Below are 23,869 nucleotides of genomic sequence, written 5' to 3'. Positions count from 1 at the left end.
ATTCATGCAATCACTATCCTCTCTGGTTGTTTTACATTACAAAAATCTGTCCAGCAAATATTTAGGATGACTTTCTTTTGGTCAGGATTTCGGCTGAACCATATGAAATTGCCACCCTTCTGGGCCAAGAAGGTCAAATATTGGTCATTTCATTCGGTTCCTTCTAACGGGAGGGCGCTTCGCACCCTTACCAACATGGTGAATCGTCCAACCTTTTCTGAATTCGGTAGGTTGAGGTGCTTTTCCTTAAATTCCAACTGGTGTTTGTTTTATTATGAACCAGGGTGAACATCTGGTTCCTGTTGAATGGCCCTTTGCGTTTCTTTCTCTGTAAACTGTCCAAGGTGTTTGCCAATTCTAGGCATCTTTTTCATATCATGTTTACTTTGAATTTTTTTAATGTTTATTTATTTTTGAGAGAGAAAGAGAGAGAGAGCGTGCGCACAAGTCGGGGAGGGGCAGAGAGAGGAAGACACAGAATCTGAAGCAGGCTCCAGGCTCTGAGCTGTCAGCCCAGGGCCTGATGTGGGGCTTGAACTCATGGACCACAGGATCTTGACCTGAGCCGAAGGCAGACGCTTAACTGACTGAACCACCCAGGCGACCCTGTATCATTTTTACTTTAAAGAGCACTTTAAAATGAAGAAAATTGGAATATTCTGTGAAATGCAAATATTTCCCCCAAGTTATCTTTCCCCCTGGGAGGAAAGGGTAAGTCAGCTGAAGGGCCTGGGCGTCTCCTCACAGGGCTGGCACCCAGCCAGCCGGGACGCAGCTCCTACACGGAAGGTTCTGCAGGTGCCGTAATCCAAGGGGCGGCCCATTGAGCAGGCAGAGCCTGTGCCTAGATCTTGGGGGACTCAATGCCACCCCAGGCACAGCACTGGGGGCCTTTGTGGAGTGCGGCCCTTCCAGCCTGACCTTCTGCCCACACATGGCCTCCCACACCCCCCGGCCAGCCTGCCCACTTGTTCCTGGGACCCCAGTGAGCGGAATGCCGGTGACACATAGTGGATGTTACTTTTGAGGCATAGGATGCGATGCTGTGGGGTGCACCAGCTGGGCCAGAGTTTGGGTATTTCCTGTTCAATTCTTAGAATCCAGAAACAGCTTCATTTAGCAATTCTGGGAAGGGCATCGTGACAGAGCATTTCAGGTGATTCATCCCGAGATTCCGAGAACAAGAGCCTAGGAGCTCCCGTGCCCCTTCACAGGGATGCCTGGGATTTGTAACAGAGCAGAAGTGCTTGAGCTCAACACTCTGGGGTTTTTCTTTTATTAGCCTTGTTCTCTTTGTATTTTCTATATTATTTTCTTGAAACCCAATAGAGCATTTAAAATCTGGGCCTGGTGCAGTGAAATCGGTCCATATCTGAGACCTACGAGACTCCCCAGATCTCAGTAAAGCTACAAATGATAGAACAGAGGTTCTCAGCCCTGGCCACACATCAGAATCAACTGGGTAGCTTTATTTATTTATTTTATTTTTATTTTTTTTTAATTTTTTTTAACGTTTTTTTATTTATTTTTGAGACAGGGAGAGACAGAGCATGAACAGGGGAGGGTCAGAGAGAGGGAGACACAGAATCGGAAACAGGCTCCAGGCTCTGAGCTGTCGGCACAGAGCCCGACGTGGGGCTCGAACTCACGAACCGCGAGATCATGACCTGAGCCGAAGTCGGCCACTTAACTGACTGAGCCACCCAGGCACCCCTTATTTATTTTTTTAAGTTAATTTATTTTGAGGGAGAGAGAGAGAGAGAGAGAGAACATGTGCATGCGTGGGGGAGAGGCAAAGAGGGAAGGAGAGAGAATCTCAAGCAGGCTCCGTTCTGTCAGCACAAGCCCGATCTCGATCCCATGAACCATGCATGACCTGAGCTGAAATCAAGAGCCTGACATCCAACCGACTGAGCCACTCAGGTGCCTCTAAATTGGGTAGCTTTAAAAGAAAATTCCATGTCCCAACCACACCCTGGCCCAGTCAGAATTTCTGGGTGGGAGCCCAGCACCAGTGTTGTTAAAGTTCCCTGCCAGGGTTGAGAACTACGTATGTTTCCTTCTAAGAGTTTGTAAGGACACTCGCTAATCTTTTACCTCTTCTCACCGTGTGAGATTTGGTTCTCCAGGAGGGCGGAGCTGGCTTTGAATCTCAGCATCCTTTCTGCCTGAACTACCTGGGCTGGTTACGTCACATCTCCAACCTCAACGCCTTCCGGGAATGACAGTAATCCTCCCGCACAGGGTGGCTCTGACAAGAAAAAAACATGCAGGGCACCTAGGTGGCTCAGTTAAGTGTCCAACTTCGGCTCAGGTCATGATCTCACAGTTTCATGAGATCCCTGTGTTGGGTTCTGTGCACTCACCATGGGGAGCCTGCTTAGGACTCTCTCTTTCTTTCTCTTTCTCTCTCTCTCTCTCTTTCTCACTCTCTCTCTCTGCCCCTCCCCTGCTCGCATTCTCTTTGTCTCCCTCAAATAAATAATTTTTTAAAACGTTAAAAAAAATGATAAAAGATGCAAAGGACTTAGTGCAGTACCTGACACATGATAAACAGCCAATAAATGAAGCAGGAAAAGCAGGCAGGCCCGAGTTATTCTTTAAGAGTCACAGAGACACCATGACCAAGATTAAAGACAAGTGTAGCCTCAGGGAAAGTATTTGAAGTGGGCACAACAGGGAATTAGTATCCAGCAAACATAATGGAAAGCACAGTCCGATAGAAAAGTGGACAAAGGGACGTGAGCAGACAATGCACAAAGAGGGGTCTGAATAATAAATGTTTGAGAGTTACCTTCGCCAGAAAGGAGTGGCATATAAGTGAAATTAACAACATGACATTTACAACCGTCAGAATGTCCAAAATACAACGTTAGCAACAAAAAGTAATGAAGGGTCCATTTATGTCCACATGGATAGATCCCCCAAATGTCCTCTTGAGGGCAAAAACAAGGGTTAGTAAGATACCATTTAGATACAGAAATTACCATTGACATACATTTTTTTTAATTTAAATGTTTTAAATTTATTTTTGAGAGAGGGAGAAACAGAGCACAATCAGGGGAGGGGCAGACAGAGACACAGAATCTGAAGGAGGCTCCAGGATCTGAGCTGTCAGCACACAGCCTGATGTGGGGCTCGAACCCACAAACCGTGAGGTCACGACCTGAGCCTAAGTCAGACCTGAGCTTAACCGACTAAGCCACCCAGGCATCCCTTATGTACATTTTTATTCACAAAACACTGCAGCCCACTGTACATGTGGTACAAAATATGAAAACGTGAACAAATTAGAATCCTTCCTTATCAGTAATGTCATTTATCTTTCGTTACAATAGGACATCAAGCAAACATGACAAAAAGTTCATCTTTGCTAATTCCACATGGTGGTTATAGTGGTGTGTTTGTCCATGCTTTTTTTTTTTTTTTTGTAGTTTTCATTTTGAATCCAATTTTAAAAGAAAAAAATACAAAATCAGAGGTTTACAATATTTTGGAGTTCAGAACATGTGGCTGGTAGGAGGGGCTGCTGGTGAATGCTGACTGAGTAGTTTCTGTGACCCCAGTCCCTCGTCTGTATTTGTGTTCAGATCCTGGTTCATCTGTCACTATCCCCAAGAGACACAACAAGAGGCTCCCTCCTCTTTATGTTGGGAGCCTGCACCTGTCACATCAAAACCCTCCATCTTCAGGCTCTGACAGTCTTGCCACTTGTCCCCAGTGTTATGCTGTCACGCTTACGGCACATAGCACTACAGATGAGGACAAAACCCAGGACCTGGGCAGACAGAGCCAGCAGACCACGGTTGTAAAGACAGCTTTATTTCTTAGCATTTACCTGCCCAGGCACAAACCACATAATTCCCGCAAAGATCTCACTGAATCAGGATTTAATGGTAACAGAGGGGCACCTGGGCAGTTAGTCGGTTAAGCGTCCGACTTGAGCTCAGGTCATGATCTCGCGGTCCGTGAGTTCGAGCCCCGCGTCGGGCTCTGTGCTGACAGCTCGGAGCCTGGAGCTGCTTCAGATTCTGTGTCTCCCTCTCTCTCTCTCTGCCACTCCCCCGCTCTCACTCTGTCTCTCTCTCTCTCAAAAATAAATAAACATTTAAAAAAAAATGGTAACCGAGGTGTGATACAAAGCCTTCCATTAAGAACCAGGTGTCTTCCTCTTGTCTCCTCAGCTTCCATAAGGGAAAAATAATGAGCACTTTACAAAGCTGTTTCGTAAAATGTTATGTTAAATGAACAACAGATGACTTTTTCTTTTACTAGCTTTTAATGCTAACAGTGCCATTTATTCCTGACCTTCAGAAATACGAGATATTTTAAATGACAACATAAAAAGAGTTCTTGTTTGAAAACGCAAGCTGCTTTAGACTGCATGTTATTACTTGTAAGTACAGCAGGTGCCAGCATCATGCATTTCAGCATCCCATTTATATCCAACTGGTATATATTTCAGCTGACATTTATTGTTCTTTGGCTTATGTGTCAAATTTCTTAATGATGACTCTGACAAAAGCATAGAGCTCGGTATATATAAATTACATTCACTACCATATAATCAGCCTTATCTATTAGGACGCTATTTGAGACAAATCATGTTCAAAATAAAAATTGATTTTTCTGTTATTTTAATATTGTGCCGCTCACAGCAAACCTTTGATTGAATCTTAAACACTTTAATGTTCTATTTTTGTTTCAGGCAGATCAGAAATGGGGTCTGAACTATTTACAGAGCTAAAACAATTTGTGAAACCACAAAATCAAATTTCAAAAAACATCTTTATTTTCCAGCCACAGGAGTAAATTTGGTGAAGCTATCATTACAGGGCACACAAGTTAGCGACGAAAACCTCACACGCACATTTAATTTCTGTGCATCTATTTTCATCTAAATTAGATTTTAACTGTAATGCAGGGTATGAAAAGCCTCTGGCAGGCCTTTGTCTCTATCTTTTGACCAGTCGCAGGCTTTCTTCCAGCTGATCTGAGCTCCACATCACCCTGTCCTGCTCCCTTTTGGAGGTGGGTTTGGACTATGTTCTGTGTTCTGCATGCATGGAGTTTCTGTTTCCCAAAGGGGTCTCTCTTAAGAGGGCACCTGCTTCAGTGCCTGGGTGGCTCAGTCAGGTAAGCATCCGACCGTTGATTTCGGCTCAGGTCATGATCTCAAGGTTGTGAGATCAAGCCCCTCGCTGAGCCTGGAGCCTGCTTAAGATTCTCTCTGCCCTTCCCTTGCTTTCTCTCTCTCGCGCACACGTGTACACAAAAAAAATAAATAAATAAAAGAGGGCACCTGCATGACCCAAATTACTTACAAAACGCATCACTTATGATTAGATCCTGGCTAGCATCATAGCATCATACCCTTGGGTTAAAGTGTTGTTGAGGGCAGGGGTCAGCAAATGAGGGTCCGCGGGCCGCCTGTGTATGTATGGCCCTCCAGCTAAGAATAGTTTTCACGTTTTTAAATAATTTTTCACAAAACTCAAAAGAAGACTACTATTTCGTGATAAATGAAAATGATATGAAATTAAAATTTCAGTGTCTATAAATAAAGTTTTATGGGAACACAGCCACACTTGTTCATTTACATATTATCTAAAGCTGCTTTCCTGCTAAAACTGCAGAATTGAGTATTTGCAACAGGGACCAGATGGCCCATGAAGCATTAAAAAAAAAAAAAAAAAAAAAAAAAAAAAAGACTATCTGGCCTTTAGAGAGAAAGTTTTCAAACCTTGCTTTAGAAGGAAAGGCCTCAGTGATTTATGTCTTATTAAAAGGATTGGCACCTTCAGGGCAGGGAGCTGAGGTAGCATTCAAATAAAATGCCACTTTTGTGACAATAAGTTTCACAGAAAGCTTTATGGACACATTGGCTAAAAGGTCCTCAAAGTGTTCATAAGTAGAAAAAATGAGGAGAAAAGACAACTAAGGGAAATAAAACCTCAACTTTCACAAAGCTGCACATGTGATTAATGTGTATGCCAATTATAAAATGAGTCAAAAATGCCATTTAGACAAATGGGTTGAAAAATAAGCGATCGCCAAAATTGTGTTGAGCTTAAGCCAACGGAAGCGGCTTTAGGTAAAATGGCATTGAGCCGGAGGTCTGTTAGTAGCTGCCGGCCCCCAAACCCTGAAGCGGGGGTCTGGGACTGTGGGAGGCGGGGCGGGGGGGGGGGGTGCCTCAGCAGCCCGATGGAGAGGCCTGGCCACAGTTGCCCTTGGCGTGACCTTCGGGAGAAAACATACCAGAAATGAAGCCTAAAAGACCTTGAGGCTGGCTGTTCAGCTCCTTCAGGCCATGGAATGCCTGGTGGCCCTTCCTGACGGTACCCCAGGCTGGTCGGGAAAGGTAGGGGTACACGTTCCCCCTCAGCCTTTGGAGACTCCAAACAAATCTGGTTTGAATCCAAATATGAATGTGGATTGTTGTTGGGGACACATTAGCCTCCTTTGTGGGGCCTACTTTTGGAAGACTGATGGAGGCTGGTAGACCCCACTCTCCCCATCAAGTCCCCCCCCTCAGCTGAAAAACAGAGGCTTTCAAGGAGGGGGCAGTTAGGGACTCTCCCTGCTGGGTCGTCTCACCTGATGATGGCTCACGCTTGTGGAGCACTGGTTCTGGGCTGAGCACCAGGGGAAACTTCAGGGAATTTGTTGGGGAGGAGGCCAGGGGGCAGTGGGGTGGGGGGTAATAAGCTTGAGGAACTCAGGGGCCTTCTGGGAAATGAGCCAAGACCCCGGCTCTTGAAACTCTTGGGGTGGGAGAGGGGCTGATGAGCAAGGCCTAGGAGCAGGGCAGGGAGATCAGGGCCTCCAGTCTCTGGCCTTAAATAAACCTTTTAACTTCTGCCTTTTTGTTTTTCCTATTTTTTTTTTTTTTTGGACAGTTTATTTATTTATTTTGAGAGAGAGAAAGAGTGGGGGAGGGGCAGAGAGAGGGGGGGTGGGTGGAGAGAGAGAGAGAGAGAGAGAGAGAGAGAGAGAGAATCCCAAGCAGGCTCTGCACTGTCAGCTCAGAGCCTGAGGCGGGGCCCGATCTCACGAACCGTGAGATGAGGACCTGCGCTGAAATCGTCAGGTGCTTAACGGACTGAGCCACCCAGGGGCCCTGATTTGTCGCTTTTCTTTTCTAGAGCCTCCAGCTTGGTCAAGGTTAGCCCGTGAGTCTTGTGCCTGCAAAACGCCCTGCCATGCCCTTTGTGTGCCTGATTCCATCTCAGCCTCTCAACCTCACGAAGAAGGAAGCATCACTTTATAACAGAACACTGAGGCTGGGAGTGGTCGAGTTTCTCACTCCAGATCACCCAGTAGTCACATGGCACAAACCTGCGTGAAGTCCCCCAACCCCCCCCCAACCCCCGCCCAGAGCCCGGCTCTCAACATCCTGAGCCCCATTATACTGGCTCTATCACATTCTTAAACTTCCGCGTTTCTCGTTTATCCTCTCATCTCATTTCTTTCTGGATCGATTCGATGGTGAAACCACGGCTCATTTAGCAGTGGTTCACGTTACTGTGACAGTGGCCACGGAGGACATGCCAATGTGACATGAAGGTTAGGTGGGCAGACTCTGGCCTCAGACGGCCTGGGTTCAAGTTCTGGCTCTGCCGTTTACTGTCTGTGTGCTTCTGAGCAAATTGCCTCAGTTTATTCATCTGCGAGAGCAAAAGGGTTATAATATTCCTTAAATAAGCTATTCCGGCAAATGACTTAGGCCAGAGCCTGACATAAGTAAGGACATTAGCAGCCGCTTCTGTTTTTATTATTGGCCAATCATGTGTGTCCTGCCTCCCTCCTGGGGTAGAGTCCCTGGAAGAAATGTACAGCAGGGAAGAGAGCATTTTATTAGTGGCCAGGAGCCCGGGTTCTGAACCGTTTTCTGTTAATAATTCTCTGGGTGGGCTCAAAGACAGAACAACCCCATCCCCAACCTATGTCCGCAATGTTCCCGGGTCCCTTTACCTTAATGGTAATTGACAATAACAATATTTACCGAGCACGTGTGGACCAGATGTATCTGCCTAATCTCTTCATCTTCATAACCAATCGTGCTACTGACCGGCCTGTTTTGTTCTCTTCATTTTACACAGTAGGAATTTGAGGCTCAGAGAGGTTAAGGAAAGTGTTCAGAGTCACACAGCCAGGAAAAAAACACAGACTTGAGATCTACCTCCTGGCCACAGGCCTCGTGGCTGGGCTGGAGCAAAGTTAAAGCTGTAACCGAGATCCTGTTTGGGGCCAGCCTGTCACTACTCTGTGGAATGGGGGAGTGAGGTCAAGAAACCTGGCCATCTCCTCCCGGTATCTGGCCTCTGGGGGGATTCTCACACAGGAAGATAAAGAAGTGACCACAAAGGAGCACTTTAATGCTAGAGAAGTCAAACTATCCCACAAAAGGCCCACCCATTGTTAAAAGCAACCATGCAAGCCCTCACCCTCAGTTTCTTCAGTGTCTCCAGACCCACGGAAATTTGTCTTATCAGGTAATGGAATTGTTTTTAGTGGCAAGAATGAGCTCATTACGGATGCAGCTTGTGCTAATAATGATAATTTGCTGCGCGGTAAAATCACCTCCCTACCTCCCCCGACAGATGACGCTCCAGAAATTATAGGCTAGAGAGAAACAGCAAGGACAAAGATTAAGGAAAAGAATTGCAGTGTGGAACTGCTTCTACAAAAGGAGTTACAGATTTGCACATTGAACTTGGTGATCTGAATCACGAAGCTGGAGAAGAATTAGATACTATGAAACAATTCTTGATTGCCTTTATTCGATTCCGTTACCTCTGTCACTAGGTTGTTGTTTTTTGCTTTTGTTTCACACTTCAAGCCAATTTTTAAAGGTGGTACCAAATGGATTAGTCAGTGACTTAAATACTGATGTGCTATATGGTACCGCGGATAAGATCAAGATGAGGGCTCCTTGCGAGGAATCATTTCAATCCTGGCACCCCTTAATTTCAAGGGCAAAGAGCTAAATAACCTTGAGTCCAGAGCAATCATCTGCAAATTCTGTGGGTTTGGAAGAGGTGACCAGAAAGACACCTCTTGGGCGTCGCTCTCTTCTGAGTGCCGCAGAGGCGTGGCAGGCTGGACCACCTGCCCCAGGTAGGCAACGGATCTATCTCCTGCTTTCCTTTCTGGATAGTGGGGTCCCAGGGTTTTAAGAAAGTTGGAAAAAATCTCATCTATAGTCTCTTCCAGCCCTTTGAACAAGATGCCAGCTACCTTCTACTGAGATATGGCTTTTTGCCTCTAAACATACGATCTCAAGAAGATGAAAACAGCCGAGATCTTTAAAAATAACATTTTTTCCTGATTATGAAAACAATACCTGTTGGCTGTGAAAAATTGGAAAGCACGCACACAAGACAATAAAAATAACTAGTGATGTATCATCATCCAAATAACCATTTGGTAGCACCATGGGTTAGCATTCTCTCCCCTCCCACAACTGTTTTTAAAATAAAAAACAAGATCATAGTGTGTGTGTGTGTGTGTGTGTGTGCGCGCGCGCGTGTGGGCTCGCTGTTATTACACATTTTATGTCCTGTTTTTCATGTCCTGTATTATAAATATTTGTCCATAGCAGTACTCTTCTATCACATTATTTTTTAACAAAGGGATATATTGTAATCCCAAGTCTTACGGGGTTTGGGTTGTTGTTTTGTTTTGTATGATAATCACCCTGTACACACATCCTCGGTTGTTTCCCTGGACAAGGAGACATTTCGGTGCCAGGGCCCCTCTGGCTGTCTGGTGAAAGCTGTGAGCGTCTTCTCACAACGCTTTTAAACGCAGAAAGTCAAATACGTGAGATTATGTGAAATATGGTGAAAATATTAAATAGGACAAATTTGTGAGCTCACCGTGTGTTTCTTCATATATAGACTGAATAACAATATACTAGAGGGTAGATAAAGTAGCTTGAACAACTACATAATTATAAAGTGGTGATCCGCACTGACATTATTTTAAGCTGTTTGCAAGAAACGTCAGCTGATAGGAACAGATCTGTGGTTTCCATTAGGACGAGGTGATGGTGATAGGTACGGCTATGGTTTGTTGCATAAGAGAAGAGAACACTGAGTCCCACTAGGAGGTTCATAAAAACAAATAGGTAACTTTTTTCTCATCAAAGCTCTTTTGACTCATCAGAGGTAAAGATCTGACACCTGATTTCTGCCCAGGGAACCCTGGTGAAAATTTCCACCCTGGGCAAAACCCCCAACGGTACAGTACTGTGTCCTTTGGCTCTGCCCATTTCTGAGCCTTTTGATGCCTACAGTGGTCTCACTGCACCAGGAGAGCTGCATTTGAGGCCTTCTGAGTGCCAGCGGATGCCGAGCGAGGTCAGAGAGAGTGCCTGTTAGTGGCAGAAGGAGGCAAGCCCGTGCTGTGGGTTGAACTGTGTCCCCGCAAAATGATATATCGAGGTCCTAACCCCCAGCACGCAAGACTATGACTTATTTGGAAATAGGCTCTTTGTAGGTGTCCTTCAAGAAGACTGCCACGCGAAGACAGAGAGACACAGAGGGATGCTGCGGGACGATAAAGACAGACATTATAGTTACGTACCAAGGAAGCCCAAAGATTGCCAGCAAACCACCACCAGGAGCTGGAAAGAGGCAAGGAAGGGTTCGCCCTTAAGGTTGCAGAGGAAGTGTGGTCTTATTCACTCCTTGAACTCGGATTTCTAGCTTCCAGAACTGCGAGGCAATAAACTTCCGTCATCTTTTGGTGCCTCTTTGAGGCAGTGTCACAGAAGCCCGATGAAATGAATACACCTCGTGCCTGCCACCGGGTCGCCTGGGGACTGGGATTCTGAGACAGCAGGGTTGGCTGGGCATGGCATCTGTGCCACTGGTGGGAACTGCCATGTCAGGACCCAAGATGGCTGACGGGGACTGATGGTGAGAGGCTGGGCTAGGGCTTCAGGAAGAGTCTGACCCAGGTGCACACGGTCACCTCAAGGTAAGGATGAGATGGGCCTCTCCCTAGCTCTTCTGAATGTCAACATAACCTGCAACCCCCCTCACCATAGAAACCTTCAGCATGCTGAGAAGCATCCTCTTTATTCCCACACAATAAAAGGCCTTTATCATTAATGACATGCTATTGCCAAACAGGGTGCAGGTGGCAGTCGAAAGGATTCTTAGATTTTGAAAGGTCCGTAGTGCCTGTTGGGTGTGGGTCAGGGCCTGGTTCTCATGTAAGAATGGTGAGCTTTTGAGTCCCCCCTTGAAGTTCACCTCTCCTTGAGAGGCTGTCTGCATCAGCCTTCTGCATACTTTGCTGAGGACAGAGGCTCTAGATAAATCTTCCCGTTGCAGGACATATTTGATCTCTGGGCACAGCCACACGTCACTGGAGGCCTGGGGTCCTCTGTCAGGGGTCTTCCATGGGCAGGACAGCCACCACCTGGAAGAGAAACCACCCCCACCAGTTGCAGGCAGATGGCCCAGCTAAGCAGGGAGGCTCTGCAAACATTTCATCCCCCTTTTAAAAGGAGTAGGAAGGCAAGAAGGACTCCCCCCCCTTACCTGGGATAGAAAACTCCGGATATTTTGGCAGTAGCCCTTGGTGTTGCAAAACCTTTGGAGAAGGAGCAGAAGGAGGCTGTGTGGACCCGACTCCGTATATTCTGAAGAACAGAAGTCATAGACTTACTCGTTTTTTTTTTTAATAATAAAAAGAAAAAATACCATCTCTGCACATCCTGCGTGAGCACAGCGTGTTTCTTTCTAATCCTTACGATTTATCCTAAAATGAAAGGATTATCGTATCTCCATTTTGCAGAAGGGAAAACTGAGGCCAAAGAGCTGCCCTATGCGGTGCCACACCATGTCCCTCCCTCGGTGCCCTTGGGCCGTAGGTTGCTGCCAGGACACGTGGCCCTGTTGGTTTTTCCTCCCGGCCTCTGCCCTGCAAACCAGCCAGGACCGCAAGCAGGGCTTCTGGAAAATGGTGGGTGGGGTGGGGAGTGGAGGGGAGCGGCCCACCTTGAAGGCCCCCGTTACAAACGAGGCCCCTTCTGTAAAACAAATCAAAGGCCCCCTACAGCTGGGATGGGGCATCTGGGAATGCCCCAGCCCGACAACTGCTCTCGCCCTGGTTCCTGTCACCCGCAGCCACGCCCCAAGCCAGACTTACTCCTCATATGGCTTCAGGTGTGCCTTCCTGGCCTGCTCCACGAGGTCCAGGAAGTCTCTGTAGCAGTTTCTGGCCATCACAGTGTACCTCGTGGCACAGCCTAATTCCGTGACCCTGGCTCTCGGGAGGTAGCCAGCCCAGCCGGGGATTGGAGGCTCCTGGAGAGGTTTCTTTATGTGTTTGCATTCTGTAAAGACACCGTGCTTTCTGAGGGCTTTGAGAAGCCACACAGTGAGCTGGCACCCCAACAGCTACGCTGGCGAACCCCAAGAGGCCCCCAGACGTGCTAAGGGCACCGAGTTGGTCGACACCGAGTAGCAGGCACCTTGGTAGGGGCTTTGCAAATACCCTCCCATTTCATTCTCTCACGAACTGTAAGAACTTGACACTGTAATTACCTACACCTTACAGAGGAAGAACCGAGACCTTAAAGAAGTTAAGAGCGTCTTGGCCAAGGTCACGCGGCAAGGGAGTGGTAGGGCCAGGCTTCAAGCCTGCGTCTGTCTGATTCTCTAGTTCTCCCCCTTCACCGGATCCTGCTCCTGTCCCAGATTAATCAAGAAGCTTCCCACGTTGCGCTCTGACCGTGCACATAAAGGAATCAGGAGAAGCAACCAGGTCAGAAGGAAGCCTATCAGGCTGAGCACCAGGAAACTGCCTTCAGGTCGCGAGTGACTCTGGCGCTGACCCTGAGCGACTTCACATCTGTGAGATGAAAGGTAACTGCCCGCCTGCCTCTTCTAGCTGCTGTCAGAATAGAATTAGGCCACTGAGTCCCAGACCCTCAGAGCGGGAGCGCACCGTAGGGAGCCTCTAGTCCATCCTTCCCCACACTGGATGAAGGAGCTGTAGTCCAGAGAGGGGAAGCAATGTGCCCTACGTCACTCAGCAGACAGTCACAGAACTGGGCTAAATCCTAAACTCTGAAGGCAGATGTTATGGCTTGGAAAACTTTAAAGCACAACACGCATGTGAGTCTGCAACCCCAAGCAATTAGAGTAATGATAATAAAGGCAGTTCTGGAGTTCGTTACTTTTCCTACAGGCCTTTAGACCTTAAAAATGGTCTAAGGCAAATCATGGCTGTGATTAGCATTACACGTAATCACGTCGTCAGTTGTTTCTGTCATCGCTTTTGTGGTGTTGTTCGGGGCCAACCCCTTCCCACCCACCTAGCACCTGGTAGAGCCGGGTTCGAGCCGAGGTCTGACCTCAGACAAGGGTCACCACCACCTCTGCAGACTCACTTTCCCCGTCTCTAAAGCGGGAATCGTAGTCTCGCCATCATAGCACTGACGTCGAGGTTCATGAAATAACGGCGCCTAGCACAGACAAAGCAGCTAACACGTGTACGTACGTACTGAGAGGGCAGGTGAGGTCCCAACACTCCTGGTGACTTGCCCAGGGTCTCAGTTCCCAGCACTCTCTTGCCCGACCGGGACCGTGTCCCTCTGCCCCCCCCGCCCCCCACCAAGAAACGTTTCTTTCTCATCTTATGAGACCAAGCCTTTCCGTCCTGCACTACCACCTGGGGATTTGGCACGGGTGCTGGATTCTGTGTCCCCTGGGGCCTGCCGGGCCCTGCACTTGTGCCCAGGGGGGAAGGGGGCAGGTTTCCGGGAGCCGGTACCCAAACTCAGGGGGTGATACTGCCGATAATACTGATGCAGCTCCCGCAGGACCGTCTCCTCCGAGCAAACGGGCTTCAGCTTCCGGGCAGTGGCCACTGAGCAGCGAAACTTCTCCAGCTGGTGTTTATATCGCTGTGTGCTTTCCTGGAAGGTTTTCAGGCAGTGGGACATGTTGTCCTTGCTGGTGGATTCCTGGCAGCTAAGGTAGGGCACGAAGCCTGCAAGAGCCGATGCATCAGGGCCTTCAGCGAGGCAATTAGAACCCGCGGAAACTCCCCGGAACCCCAGCCCACCACTTGGCATTTCTTCCTGGGCCAACGACACTGCGTTTTCCCAAAGGCCATTAACACAAGCGGGGCTGTTTGCGCTGCGCCGGGCCCTCCCCAGGCCACAAAAAAAAAATGACCTCGGAGCTGGGGAGGGACGGCCCGTTTTGACAAAGACGATGACAGTCATATTCTTTGATAGCAAAGCCCCTGATGTCAGTCTGAACAGCAAATGGGGAAAGCATTTAATGGGCCAAAATGATAGTCTGAGGAGTAATTGAAATTATTTCATCTTTTTAGAGAGAAAGCTTATTTTCCTTGACACGTCCCAAATGCAATTTGGGATCTTTTTTGTCGGACTGTCGAGGGAAATTGCGGGCTTATTAAAAGCTGAGACCTATTACACAAAAAGGTAAATTCATTATCTGTGAGGCCCACCCCCTGGAACAATTTTTTGCCATTTCCCACAAAATAACATGTAATCATTACTATTAGTATGGGTAAAACACAAGTGTTTATTTAAACTAGATGCTGAATCCTAGGGACTATAATATTGTCACAATAAAACTCTTTTTTTGTTTTGTTTTTTTTTTAAAGAACGGATGAGGGAAAACTGGTTAAGAATTTGGTTTTAAATGGCTAGATAGATAAATACATAAATACCCCTCACTCGTTCCCGGGGCCCGGACATTTTGCCTTTGTCCCTAAAGAAAACCTGACCACAGAGTTAAAAGCAGAAACCCTGCCTCCTACGCCCTGTGAGAAGCTGCTTCTGGAAGAATCTAATTTCTAAACTGATCTTGAAGTTCTCCACCCACCAGCCAGTGTCCCCAACCCAGGGGCAGTCAAAAGATGCCCCAGTGTGGTGGGGGGGAGACCATAGAAACCGAGGGGCCCTGCCACCAGGGCCTCCCCTGCCCTGCAGAGATTTTATGTACTTGTATATGTGCACACACACGGGGGACCACAAGCTACGCTCGCTGAGTCTTACTAAGGGCCGGGACGTCTGAAATAGCCTGTGTGCTGGCTCCTTCCAACCTCACAACAATCTGATGAGAAATCTATCATTATCCTGTGTAGAGGTTTGACTTGTGTCTCCCAAATAGCTGTGCCCAAGTCCTAACCCCTGGGACCTGCGAATGGGACCTTACCTGACAGTTCTTTGCAGCCGTAATAAAAGACTGGGAAATGAGATTATCCTTGGCTGAGAATGTGCCCTAAATCCATCTGTCTCTGCCTTAGTCCACTGTCTATGTCTGGCCAGCTGACTCACCAGGACAGACACTTTAGCTTCTTGGGATACTTGTCGAAAGCACTCCATTATAAGGGAGAGGGGGTTGAGAGACTCCGAGATGCAGGGCAGCGTGAAGATGGGGGCCGAGATTGGAGCTGTGATGCTACAAGCCAAGGAACAGCGGGGGGCCACCAGAAACCGGAAGCAAAGAAGGGCCCTCCTCTAGAGCCTCCGGAGAGAACCTGATCCAACCAAACCTGGATTTCAGACTGCTAGCCTCCAGAGCTGTGAGAGAATAAGTATCTGTTGTTTCACACACAGCCCTAAGAGGGGCGCCTGGGTGGCTCAGTCGGTTAAGCGTCCGACTTTGGCTTGGGTCATGATCTCGTGGTCCACAAGTTCGAGCCCCACGTCGGGCTCTGTGCTGACAGCTCAGAGCCTGGAGCTTGCCTCAGATTCTGTGTGTGTCTCTCTCTCTCTCTCTGCCCCTCCCCCACTCATACTCTGTCACTCTCAAAAATAAATAAGGTATTTTTAAAAAAATTAAAAAAATATAAACAGAGCCCTAAGAAACGAATACACCCATTTAATAGACACTTATACTTACCACAGAAAGTACTCTTACAATCACACACACGGTGGCCACGCAGGGACTGAAACTTCAGTTTGTTAGAACTCAAAGCCTGCTCCCTTAACCAGCCAGTGGGATAAGGGGTGAGGCTGGGCACCTTGGAATATTCCCCGTGCATCTCCTCTCCTAAGAACACCTATCTGTGAGAGCGGAGTGCCCATGAGGACCACTGCATCTGTCACAGGGACGTGACTTAGTAAGTCCCCTGTAGCCCAGAAGCCTGAGGAGAAGCACTATTGGGTAGAATGACCAATTATCCCTGTTTGCTAAGGACTTAGGGGTTTCCTGGGAAACAGGACTTTCAGTGCTGAAACCAGGGCCATTCCAGACAAACCGGGGCACTTGACCACTCTCCCTCTGGGGGACACAGGAAGGGATGGGCCCATAAGAACAACCCTCGTGCAACACTTGAGAAAGCTCGACTTGGGAAAAAGGACAGGGCCTCAGCTTATTCATTGTGTCTGTCCCCTTAGCAGTGTGTCTATCCTGGTCCAAATGCACTCAAGGGACATTTGGTGCTTCCCATGTACCAGGCCATGTCCTGGGAGATCTGGCCTAAGTTGTATCTCTCCATTGATCAGAACCCCGTTATCAGCCATCTTGGGCAAAGGAGTGCTTTCCACAAGGGTCCTAAAGAAGCCAACCTGTCTGTACTGGCCCAATTGGCCAGAAAGACACGGACAGCGGACCAAGGCAGGGACAGTGAGCAGGACCACGGTTCTGCCGGGCACATCGGCAGGGCACGTCACCACTTACCACTGTAGCCTGGTGTGACTGGCAGGTGTCTCATGAAGGTCTTGGAGGAAGACTCCATGATTTCACTCTCTGTTAACGAAGGGAAGAGAGAATGAAATGATCTAATCGAATGTCCCTGCCTCAAGAACTCACACGTGTGCTAGAGTCCTTGGGAGGAGAATGACCCCGCCGGGGGGTTGGGAAAGGGAGGCAGCACCACCATCTTAACACAGAACCAGCAGATAAAACCAGTGGCCTACTACCAAGGGGCGTTCACCTTTTACATGTCCCCCAGTGTCTCCCCTCCTGGGACCTCCTCCATCCACCCAATCTCCTATCCATTCATCCATCCATCCATCCATCCATCCAGCAATCATGAACTGTACGCTCACTGTGGCCAACAACTGTCACGAGGTTAGAAATACAAAGATGAGCAGGACCCAGAAGCCCCCACGTGAAACTCCGGAACCTCAGAAAAGGGAAGAGAAGAAGCACCCCCAGCCCCAGGGCCTTTGTGGTTCCAGGTGGAAGAGGTTGCAGTGGTGACTTCGGCTGTCCCCCAACGCCACCTCAGGACACCTGGCAGTGTCTGGAGACATTTTGGGTTGTCACAACTGGGGTATGCGGTCAGTGCTATTGGCATCTAGTGAGTTAGGGGCCAAGGATGCTGCTAAGCAATGAAGAATTCGAATAAGGTCTGGCTGGAAGGGCTCAGAAGTCCCCAAAGATGGGCACAGAGTCCAAGATGGGTGAGCAGAGGTAGGGCGGGGGGCACCGCGGCATGTTGATGGGATGCTGCCTCCCCAGCCAGACCCCCGCCCTCTTCCAGGATGGCCCGGGTCCCCTCAAAAGGGACAGCTCCTGCATCTGGGCATCCGTTGATGTTGCCCAGTGCTACAATGCCAAGCAGGTCACTTCTCAAAAGTGAGGCCTTCACCGCCAGGACACGTGGTCTCGGGGGGAGGGCCACAGTCAGGGTTTAGTCAGCAGTGATGGGAATTTCGAACACACTCGGACATTTGCAGAACACTGGCTGTGACACAGCGCACCCGGGACGGTATTCTTGCCAAATCCTCACAGCTGCCCTAAGGGTGAGTTCCCATGGGAGTGCCCCATTTACAGATGAGAAAAACAAGGCGCAGAGAAGCTAAGTAACTTGTCTGAGGGTTGTCCCGCCCGAGGAGGGACATCTAAACCCTGAGGGCCTATATAGCATAGCTGTTACCCCAAAGCGTGGCCCTGGCCTGTGGGCCGCACCTGGCGCAGGTGGGTGGTGGCCTGGGCGGCTTCCTCTGAGCCGTGAAATCCGAGAGGAGGAGCGTGGGGAGGAGGTGTGCTGGGGGTGGGGGCCCGGGAAGGGGTCGGAAAGCGAGGTCACAGCCCCCCCGCTTCCTCTTTCCGGCCCACTCTACGTCCTCACCTGGGCGGGCCTGGATCGCCCACCGGCCAACAGCCCTCCTGGCCTTCGCCTTCCCTCTGGCCTTTGTGCGCTCACCACCACCCCCTCCCCCCCCCCCCCGAAGGTGGGGGAGGAGGGGCCGGACTCCTGGATGCCCCTCCCCCTTGCTCAACCCTCCCGCCCACGACCTCACCTCGGGCCCACAGGCCAGGGGGCGCGGATGAACACCAGCGGATGCGGGGGATGCCTCCCCTGCTCCAGGCTCAGCGTCGGCCCCCGGCATGACATCCAGGGCTTGGCGCAGTGAATATTTGGTCTCGGGAGCTGTTCTCCTTTCTCGTTCTCGGTACGTGATCTCCACCCCCCCCCCCCCCCCCAGCTGAGCCCCTCTGGGCTTTGTAACTGGGGAGAGCGCTACGTGTGGGGACCTAGGTCAAAGCTGCCTTTACTGCTGTAGACAGTGGCACCGTCTGGGTTGGGGCCCGGTGGTCTCAATGGGGACTTCCTCCAGGAGTCGGGGCTGTGTGAGGGACTGGCGGGGGGACGGGAAGCAGCCCGGGAGGGGAGGAGAAGCCTACGTGGCTGGACATTTCCCTTGCCACCCTTGCCCCCCCGGGACAGGTAGGGCTGCAGAAAGGGGCAATGCACCACAATGAAGGGGGAGGGGTGACAGGGAAGTGGGGGCCACACTCCTTTCTAATCGTCCTTATTTTATGGGAACTAAAGGGGACCTGAGCCTTCATCTCATTGGATGGAAACCAAGATGCCCACTGTGTGACCCAGACAGAGGGAATGAGGACCTTTACAGACCGCCTGAGAACACCGAAACGTGGCCACCGAAAACACCACTTTCCGGTAAGTTGGTTTGTTGTACAGCATCCCCCAGCCTTCCCTGCCTCTGCTTCCTGGGAGGTGAACTTTAGATGAGGTACCGCTTAAGAAGAATCCATGTAGACCTCCCTCAGCATCCTAAGAGTCCACCGCAGGCTCTCCAGAAGCTTCTAGAGCCAACTCTAGAGGGCGACCCAGACATAGAGCCTGGAATAAAGTCGAGGCTCTAGACACAGCAGCCAGCTCGGCATGCCTGCTAGGATACCAGAGGGCAACGCACCAGTTCTAGACATTTCTGCTTCTTTTTCAACACCCTTCATTTGGGTGTGGTGGAGTTGTCAGAGGCCCCCCGGCTCATCTGCCTTCTGTCTGGCTAGACCACTTTCTCTAGGGGCCCACGAACATGGCTGGAGCCAGTCTAGTTGGAATGAAAGTTAATTCAAAAAAATAAATAAATAAAAAGCTAAAAAGCTTGCAACATTGAGGACAAGATCTGAAAACCAGTCTCCACTGGAGATGGGGTGGAGGGGGAAGTCAGCGATGATGCATCTATAATTCCATTCACAAATTCATAGTGGGAAAAAAAAAAAACCAACTTGGGCCACACGAGATCCAGAGTTTGGCTTTATTAGACATCCGTGAAGACAGAGTTTGCAGGTACAATCTCGTCAAGTTTGAACAGCTGCAAGGTTCTGTGGAGTGTGAATTTATCCTGTAGTGAATGAATGAGACCCCGGTGGCTGATATTTTAGAATGAAATTCCATAGTCCAAGCAGATGAGAGATGTGACCTAACGGACAACGACGTTTATACTAGTCATCCACTTAAGTCATTTCCCAGCATAAATATGCAGCTCGACCACAGCGACGTCATCTCTACAACTGTGAAATTCGATCTTCAACTAATTATGCATTTTGACTCCCGTTTATATCGAGGCATGCGATTCTTTGCCACCCTGGCAATTAACCAGACCTAGATTCTAGAAGCTAAACTTGATCTAAATAACATCCTAGGGGTAGGGCAGGCTCTGTAATCTGGACTCAGTCTCAGTCATCACTCTGCAAAAGTGCCTGTATGTCTCCTGTCTTGCCTATCTTCTATGTCTGTCACTTGTCTGTCATTCAGCATTTATTAATGCCTGCTGTGTACAGAAAGGGCAGTTATAAAGGAAATCTCTGACAGTTTTGCTTCCAAAACATGATCAGATACCAGGGACAGGGATATCTGAGTGACGGTCATGACAACAGGCCTTGTAGAAACTGAGATTAGAAAACGTGTCCAAGCGTATTCATCCAGTGTTCTTATTCTAGAATATGTCATTCCACGGGCGGGAGGGAGAGGGGGGATGGATTTGGGGATTCCCTTTAATCAGGTCGACTACTGGGGCTAGAAGAAAGTCCAGGAAAGTTATCACCCCCCTCTCCATCACCTATTTGCCAAGAGTGCAAATTTCAACCAACTCACTAAAGAGAAATCATAGACAAGGAGACATGCCTGATGCAAAGGTGGGAAAGCCTTACAGTGGCCAAAAAGGAAGACTCGACTAAATTACTTTCACACTTAATCCAGCAGAAAGGCTGGATTTGTGCACCACTCGATTCCTTGCGTGTAACCCTGTCATCCTGACGGTGCTGCACACGGACCCCACTTTGCCCTCAGGGTGACCGCCCTGCCCCACAAGAAGCCGATAAGCCCTGCGGGGACGCAGAGAGATTTCGTTGGTTTTTTTGCACAGTCCTGTTGCTTATAGAACCAGAATGTCCAGCTCTCAAAGACCGGACAGGAGCATCGATACATTATTATGCTCCTTTAAACATAAACCGTGAGCCTTTGGGAAGGATGTAAGTGAGGCAAGGTCTGACGAAGCTGTTGATCCAGCCGTTGTCCCTTTTTCCAGAGTATTCTGACCCTTGGCACCTGTGACTATTGCTTGGCCTTGCATACACGGTCCATAGCTTAGCATCGGTACAGATCGATAAGTAAGCGCAATTAAAAAATAAAGCCATGGAAATGAAAAGGCAGCAATGTCATTAATAAAATTCAAAGAGCATTTTCCTTTTTTTTTTTTTTTTGACAAGAAAAGCACATTGTAGAAATAAAGATTCTGTACAATATTCTAATATTGTATGTACATAAAATTATATTACTTATAACTAAATCAAAAAGTCTTATTTGTAGAGTATGGCTGGCAACATCAAAGAAAGACCCAGAACATTTAGCTTTTGAAGCAGAGCAGGCAGAAGAGAAGCCTAGCAAACACACCTTGATGCCTGGACACGAGATCCCGCTACTAAGTTATGTGACCAGCGTTCTCCAGTTCGGTGCTTTGTTCGAGTTTCACATTCGAGCAGGGAATTCCGCAGCAGGCCACGTGAACAAGAAGACGTGTTCAAATGACAGTGGAAAAGCGGCGTCAAATCTGCATATTGGCGACGGAATGGGTGGGTGAATCCAGCTTGCATTCAAAGTTAGTTCCTTAGCTCATCTTCCGTTCATTCGTTATGCATGCCTCCGGTGATTTAAGATCAGAATGAGTCCCAGCAGACAAGCCAGTGGGTCCCTCGGGCCATTCGCAGGGTGCCTTCCTTCCAACATTCTTCCCTCGCAGGCCCTTCTTGTGAGCGCCAAGAGCGCCACCCCCAAGCCAGGTGGAGCCCCCGCCTCGCTCACAAAGGGCAAAGTGTGAGACCCCAATTCTTCACTTGTCTGTCTGTCAGGGAGCCCCAGACTGGAAGACTGCAGGTGCTGGTGGTCAGGATTTCAGCTTGCAACAAAACCTAAAGTCAGGAGTTCCCGGACTCCCATGGAACCACAGTCCCCGTGGCATCCACTGAAAACGCAGGCGCTGGTCCCCCTCCTCAAGACCCAGCTTCCATTTGTAAAAGGAACAGGCTCCAGGAACCCACTTTTAAGAAGCGGCCAGGCACGAGGGCGATCCACAGGTCAATCTGCTTTGAAAAAGACCTGACTGAATTCATCAAGGACAGATCTAGGAATTCCTTGTAGATACACTTAAAAAAAACTGAAGATTCCAGGGAAACGTTTCATAATGCAGATTCTCTACCCATGTATCACGAGTGTATTCCTCCTGAAATGTGGGACTACGTGGCTGAAACGCTCTGGGAGATGACGGCGAGGAGGGAGTTAGTTTAAAACATGTACGCTTGTCGAGGTGTGGAGCCGTTCCAGATCCTGGGCTTGCTGATGTGAACAACGCAGACTGCAGGCTCCTTTCCTGACACCTGAAGTCTACTAAGGTTAACTCGAATCACTTATGAACCCAGGAGTCAGGATCTGGCATCCGGGGAACGATGTCGCAGCATATGACTCAGGAGAAGTCAGCAGTGCCTTAATGTCCATTTCCCTTAAAGCAAGTCTTCACCTGCTGAAAAGTTAAGGTGTCTGTCCTCCCACTCACTCAAATCCTAGCCTATTAGCTGGCTATCGTTACTCCTCACTGAACCTATTCAGAATTCAAATTACGAGAACCTAAAATAGTGCCCCGCGTGGGCAGTCTTCTCCTACCAGCTAAAAATGCTCCAAGCTCCTGCTGAATCACCACATTCAATCACATGGTGATGACAAGAAATTAACTGCAGATGGGTGGCATTTTATATTGACTGCCATCCCCCAAGAAACGTACAAAGAAAAGTCTCAAATAGATGAAGAATCTCCTCCTGACGCAGAGATCTCACGTCCAACCTAGAAAGACAGCGACAAGGCATCCTGAGTCCTGCTTACCGGAGATGCTTTCAAAGCAAGCTGAGTCGCAGCTGCAGAAGTGGACCGATTCCCTTGGTGGGTGCGGGTTTCACCACTTTGTACCTATAAAAACGAGCTGCTCTCCCAGGATCCTCGGATTTCTTATTCCCAAACCTCAGTCTCGATTTCCGACAGTTGTTCTGACTCCAGTGTGCCCTCCAAAACCCCTGATTATTTCCAGCCCTGGTGGTTCCCATCTTCCCTGCTGAAATCCAGGTGGGCGATGCTGAGGGTCAAGGACAGGGAAAGAACAGTCAGGGTTGAGGTCAGCAGATGCAGGTGAGCCGGGTCCAAGGGCGGGGCAGGCGGCGGGAGGGCCCGTTAGTAATTTAAGAAGTCAATCCCAACCTTGACGCTCTTCGAGGTGGCTATATCGATGGCTGTGGCCTTGATCTCTGTGTCCCCGAACTGCATGAGGGTCTGGATCTCCCTCCGGGGGGGCACGGCTGTGCCGCTGGTCCCTGTGAGATCCAGGCGGAGGGTACCGCACTTCTTTACCCCCGGGTCGGTGATGAAGCTCACGTCGTCGTGCTCGGAGCTATAGATGTTGATGACGATGACCAGCTGGGAAGGCTTGGCCGGGGTGTAGCTACGCTTGACGAGCTCCCCCAGGGCCACCGACTGGTCGGCCGAGATGAACTTGTCGAAGACATCAGTGCACCAGCGAGTGCCGTCCTTCACCAGCAGCTTCTCGGGGGGGTGCTTGCCTTCCACGTAGCGGTTCAGCACGCCCACCCCGTAGGTGAGGGGCGACCGACGCACCTTGATGACGGCGGGGTCCAGGCCGAAGAGGACGGCGCCCTTGAGGATGGTGAGGCCTACGTCCTGGGGGATGATGATGCGACACTTGTCCCCGAAGGCAGCCTGCACCGCCTGCTGCAGCAGGGGCGCCTCCGCAAAGCCTCCCACCAGGAAGAGGAACTTGACCGTGGACACTTCGGGCTTCTGAAACAGGTCCCCTGAAAGCAAAGAGGAAGGGACAGCACTCTATCACCAAAAGCCAGCTGCTGAGGGGGACTGGTGGCCTAAGAATGCGGCAAATAGACAAAACCGTGTGGCCCCACTGGGGGACAGACAGGTCTGGGCTGGCTGGACAGAATTTTTCTTGAGCTGGTCTTTATTTTATTTTGTTATTATTTTTTAAATTTTAGTTTAAGAATTTTTTAATGTTTGTTTATTTTTGAGAGAGAGAGAGAGAGAGAGAGAGAGTGTG

The 23,869-nt window shown here is 49.2% G+C and overlaps 2 protein-coding genes and 1 long non-coding RNA gene across 8 annotated transcripts in view; 1 reads left to right on the top strand and 2 right to left on the bottom strand.

Moving 5' to 3' along the window:
- Positions 1-11,071: 11,071 nt before the first annotated feature.
- SPMIP5 (sperm microtubule inner protein 5) lies at positions 11,072-18,173 on the bottom strand. Of its 4 annotated transcripts, none has more exons than XM_060641393.3 (6): positions 18,085-18,173; positions 16,686-16,754; positions 13,696-14,016; positions 12,169-12,355; positions 11,559-11,659; positions 11,072-11,436 (listed from the first exon to the last, which is right to left on the bottom strand). In XM_060641393.3, exons 2-6 carry the CDS (start codon positions 16,741-16,743, stop codon positions 11,291-11,293), a joined length of 813 nt encoding a protein of 270 aa, XP_060497376.2. In that variant the 5' UTR covers positions 16,744-16,754; positions 18,085-18,173; the 3' UTR covers positions 11,072-11,290. The 4 variants fall into 4 exon arrangements, with proteins under 4 accessions (XP_060497376.2, XP_060497375.2, XP_060497373.2 ...); XM_060641392.2 differs by lacking the exon at positions 18,085-18,173 and adding an exon at positions 17,890-18,078; XM_060641390.2 differs by lacking the exon at positions 18,085-18,173 and adding an exon at positions 17,922-18,078.
- Positions 18,174-18,206: 33 nt separating this feature from the next.
- LOC144613200 (uncharacterized) lies at positions 18,207-22,746 on the top strand. Of its 2 annotated transcripts, none has more exons than XR_013550577.2 (3): positions 18,207-18,409; positions 18,790-18,918; positions 21,073-22,746. It is a non-coding gene; the product is annotated as an uncharacterized LOC144613200 (long non-coding RNA). The 2 variants fall into 2 exon arrangements; XR_013550578.2 differs by having other exon boundaries at positions 21,061-22,746.
- HSPA12A (heat shock protein family A (Hsp70) member 12A) overlaps positions 21,394-23,869 on the bottom strand; it is a 162,299-nt gene continuing 159,823 nt past the window's right edge. For both annotated transcript variants that reach the window (XM_060641382.3, XM_060641383.3), the window contains one exon: positions 21,394-23,615. In XM_060641382.3, coding sequence (XP_060497365.1) covers positions 22,978-23,615 — 638 coding nt within the window. In that variant the 3' untranslated portion in view covers positions 21,394-22,977. The remainder of the gene's footprint in view (positions 23,616-23,869) is intronic.

Source organism: Panthera onca, chromosome D2, assembly GCF_046562875.1.
Source record: "Panthera onca isolate mPanOnc1 chromosome D2, mPanOnc1 haplotype 2, whole genome shotgun sequence".
Taxonomy (NCBI): domain Eukaryota; kingdom Metazoa; phylum Chordata; class Mammalia; order Carnivora; family Felidae; genus Panthera; species Panthera onca.
Note: the sequence above shows the minus strand (reverse complement) of the source record. Positions and strands in the feature narration are given on the sequence as shown.

Coding starts and splice junctions, on each gene's coding strand:
- SPMIP5 (XM_060641393.3), bottom strand. CDS start 16,743: ATGGAGTCTTCCTCCAAGACCTTCATGAGACACCTGCCAGTCACACCA. Junction 14,017..16,685: donor AGTCACACCAGGCTACAGTG/GTAAGTGGTGAC, acceptor CGGCTCTTGCAG/GCTTCGTGCCCTACCTTAGC. Junction 11,660..12,168: donor CACCTGAAGCCATATGAGGA/GTAAGTCTGGCT, acceptor TCTGTTCTTCAG/AATATACGGAGTCGGGTCCA.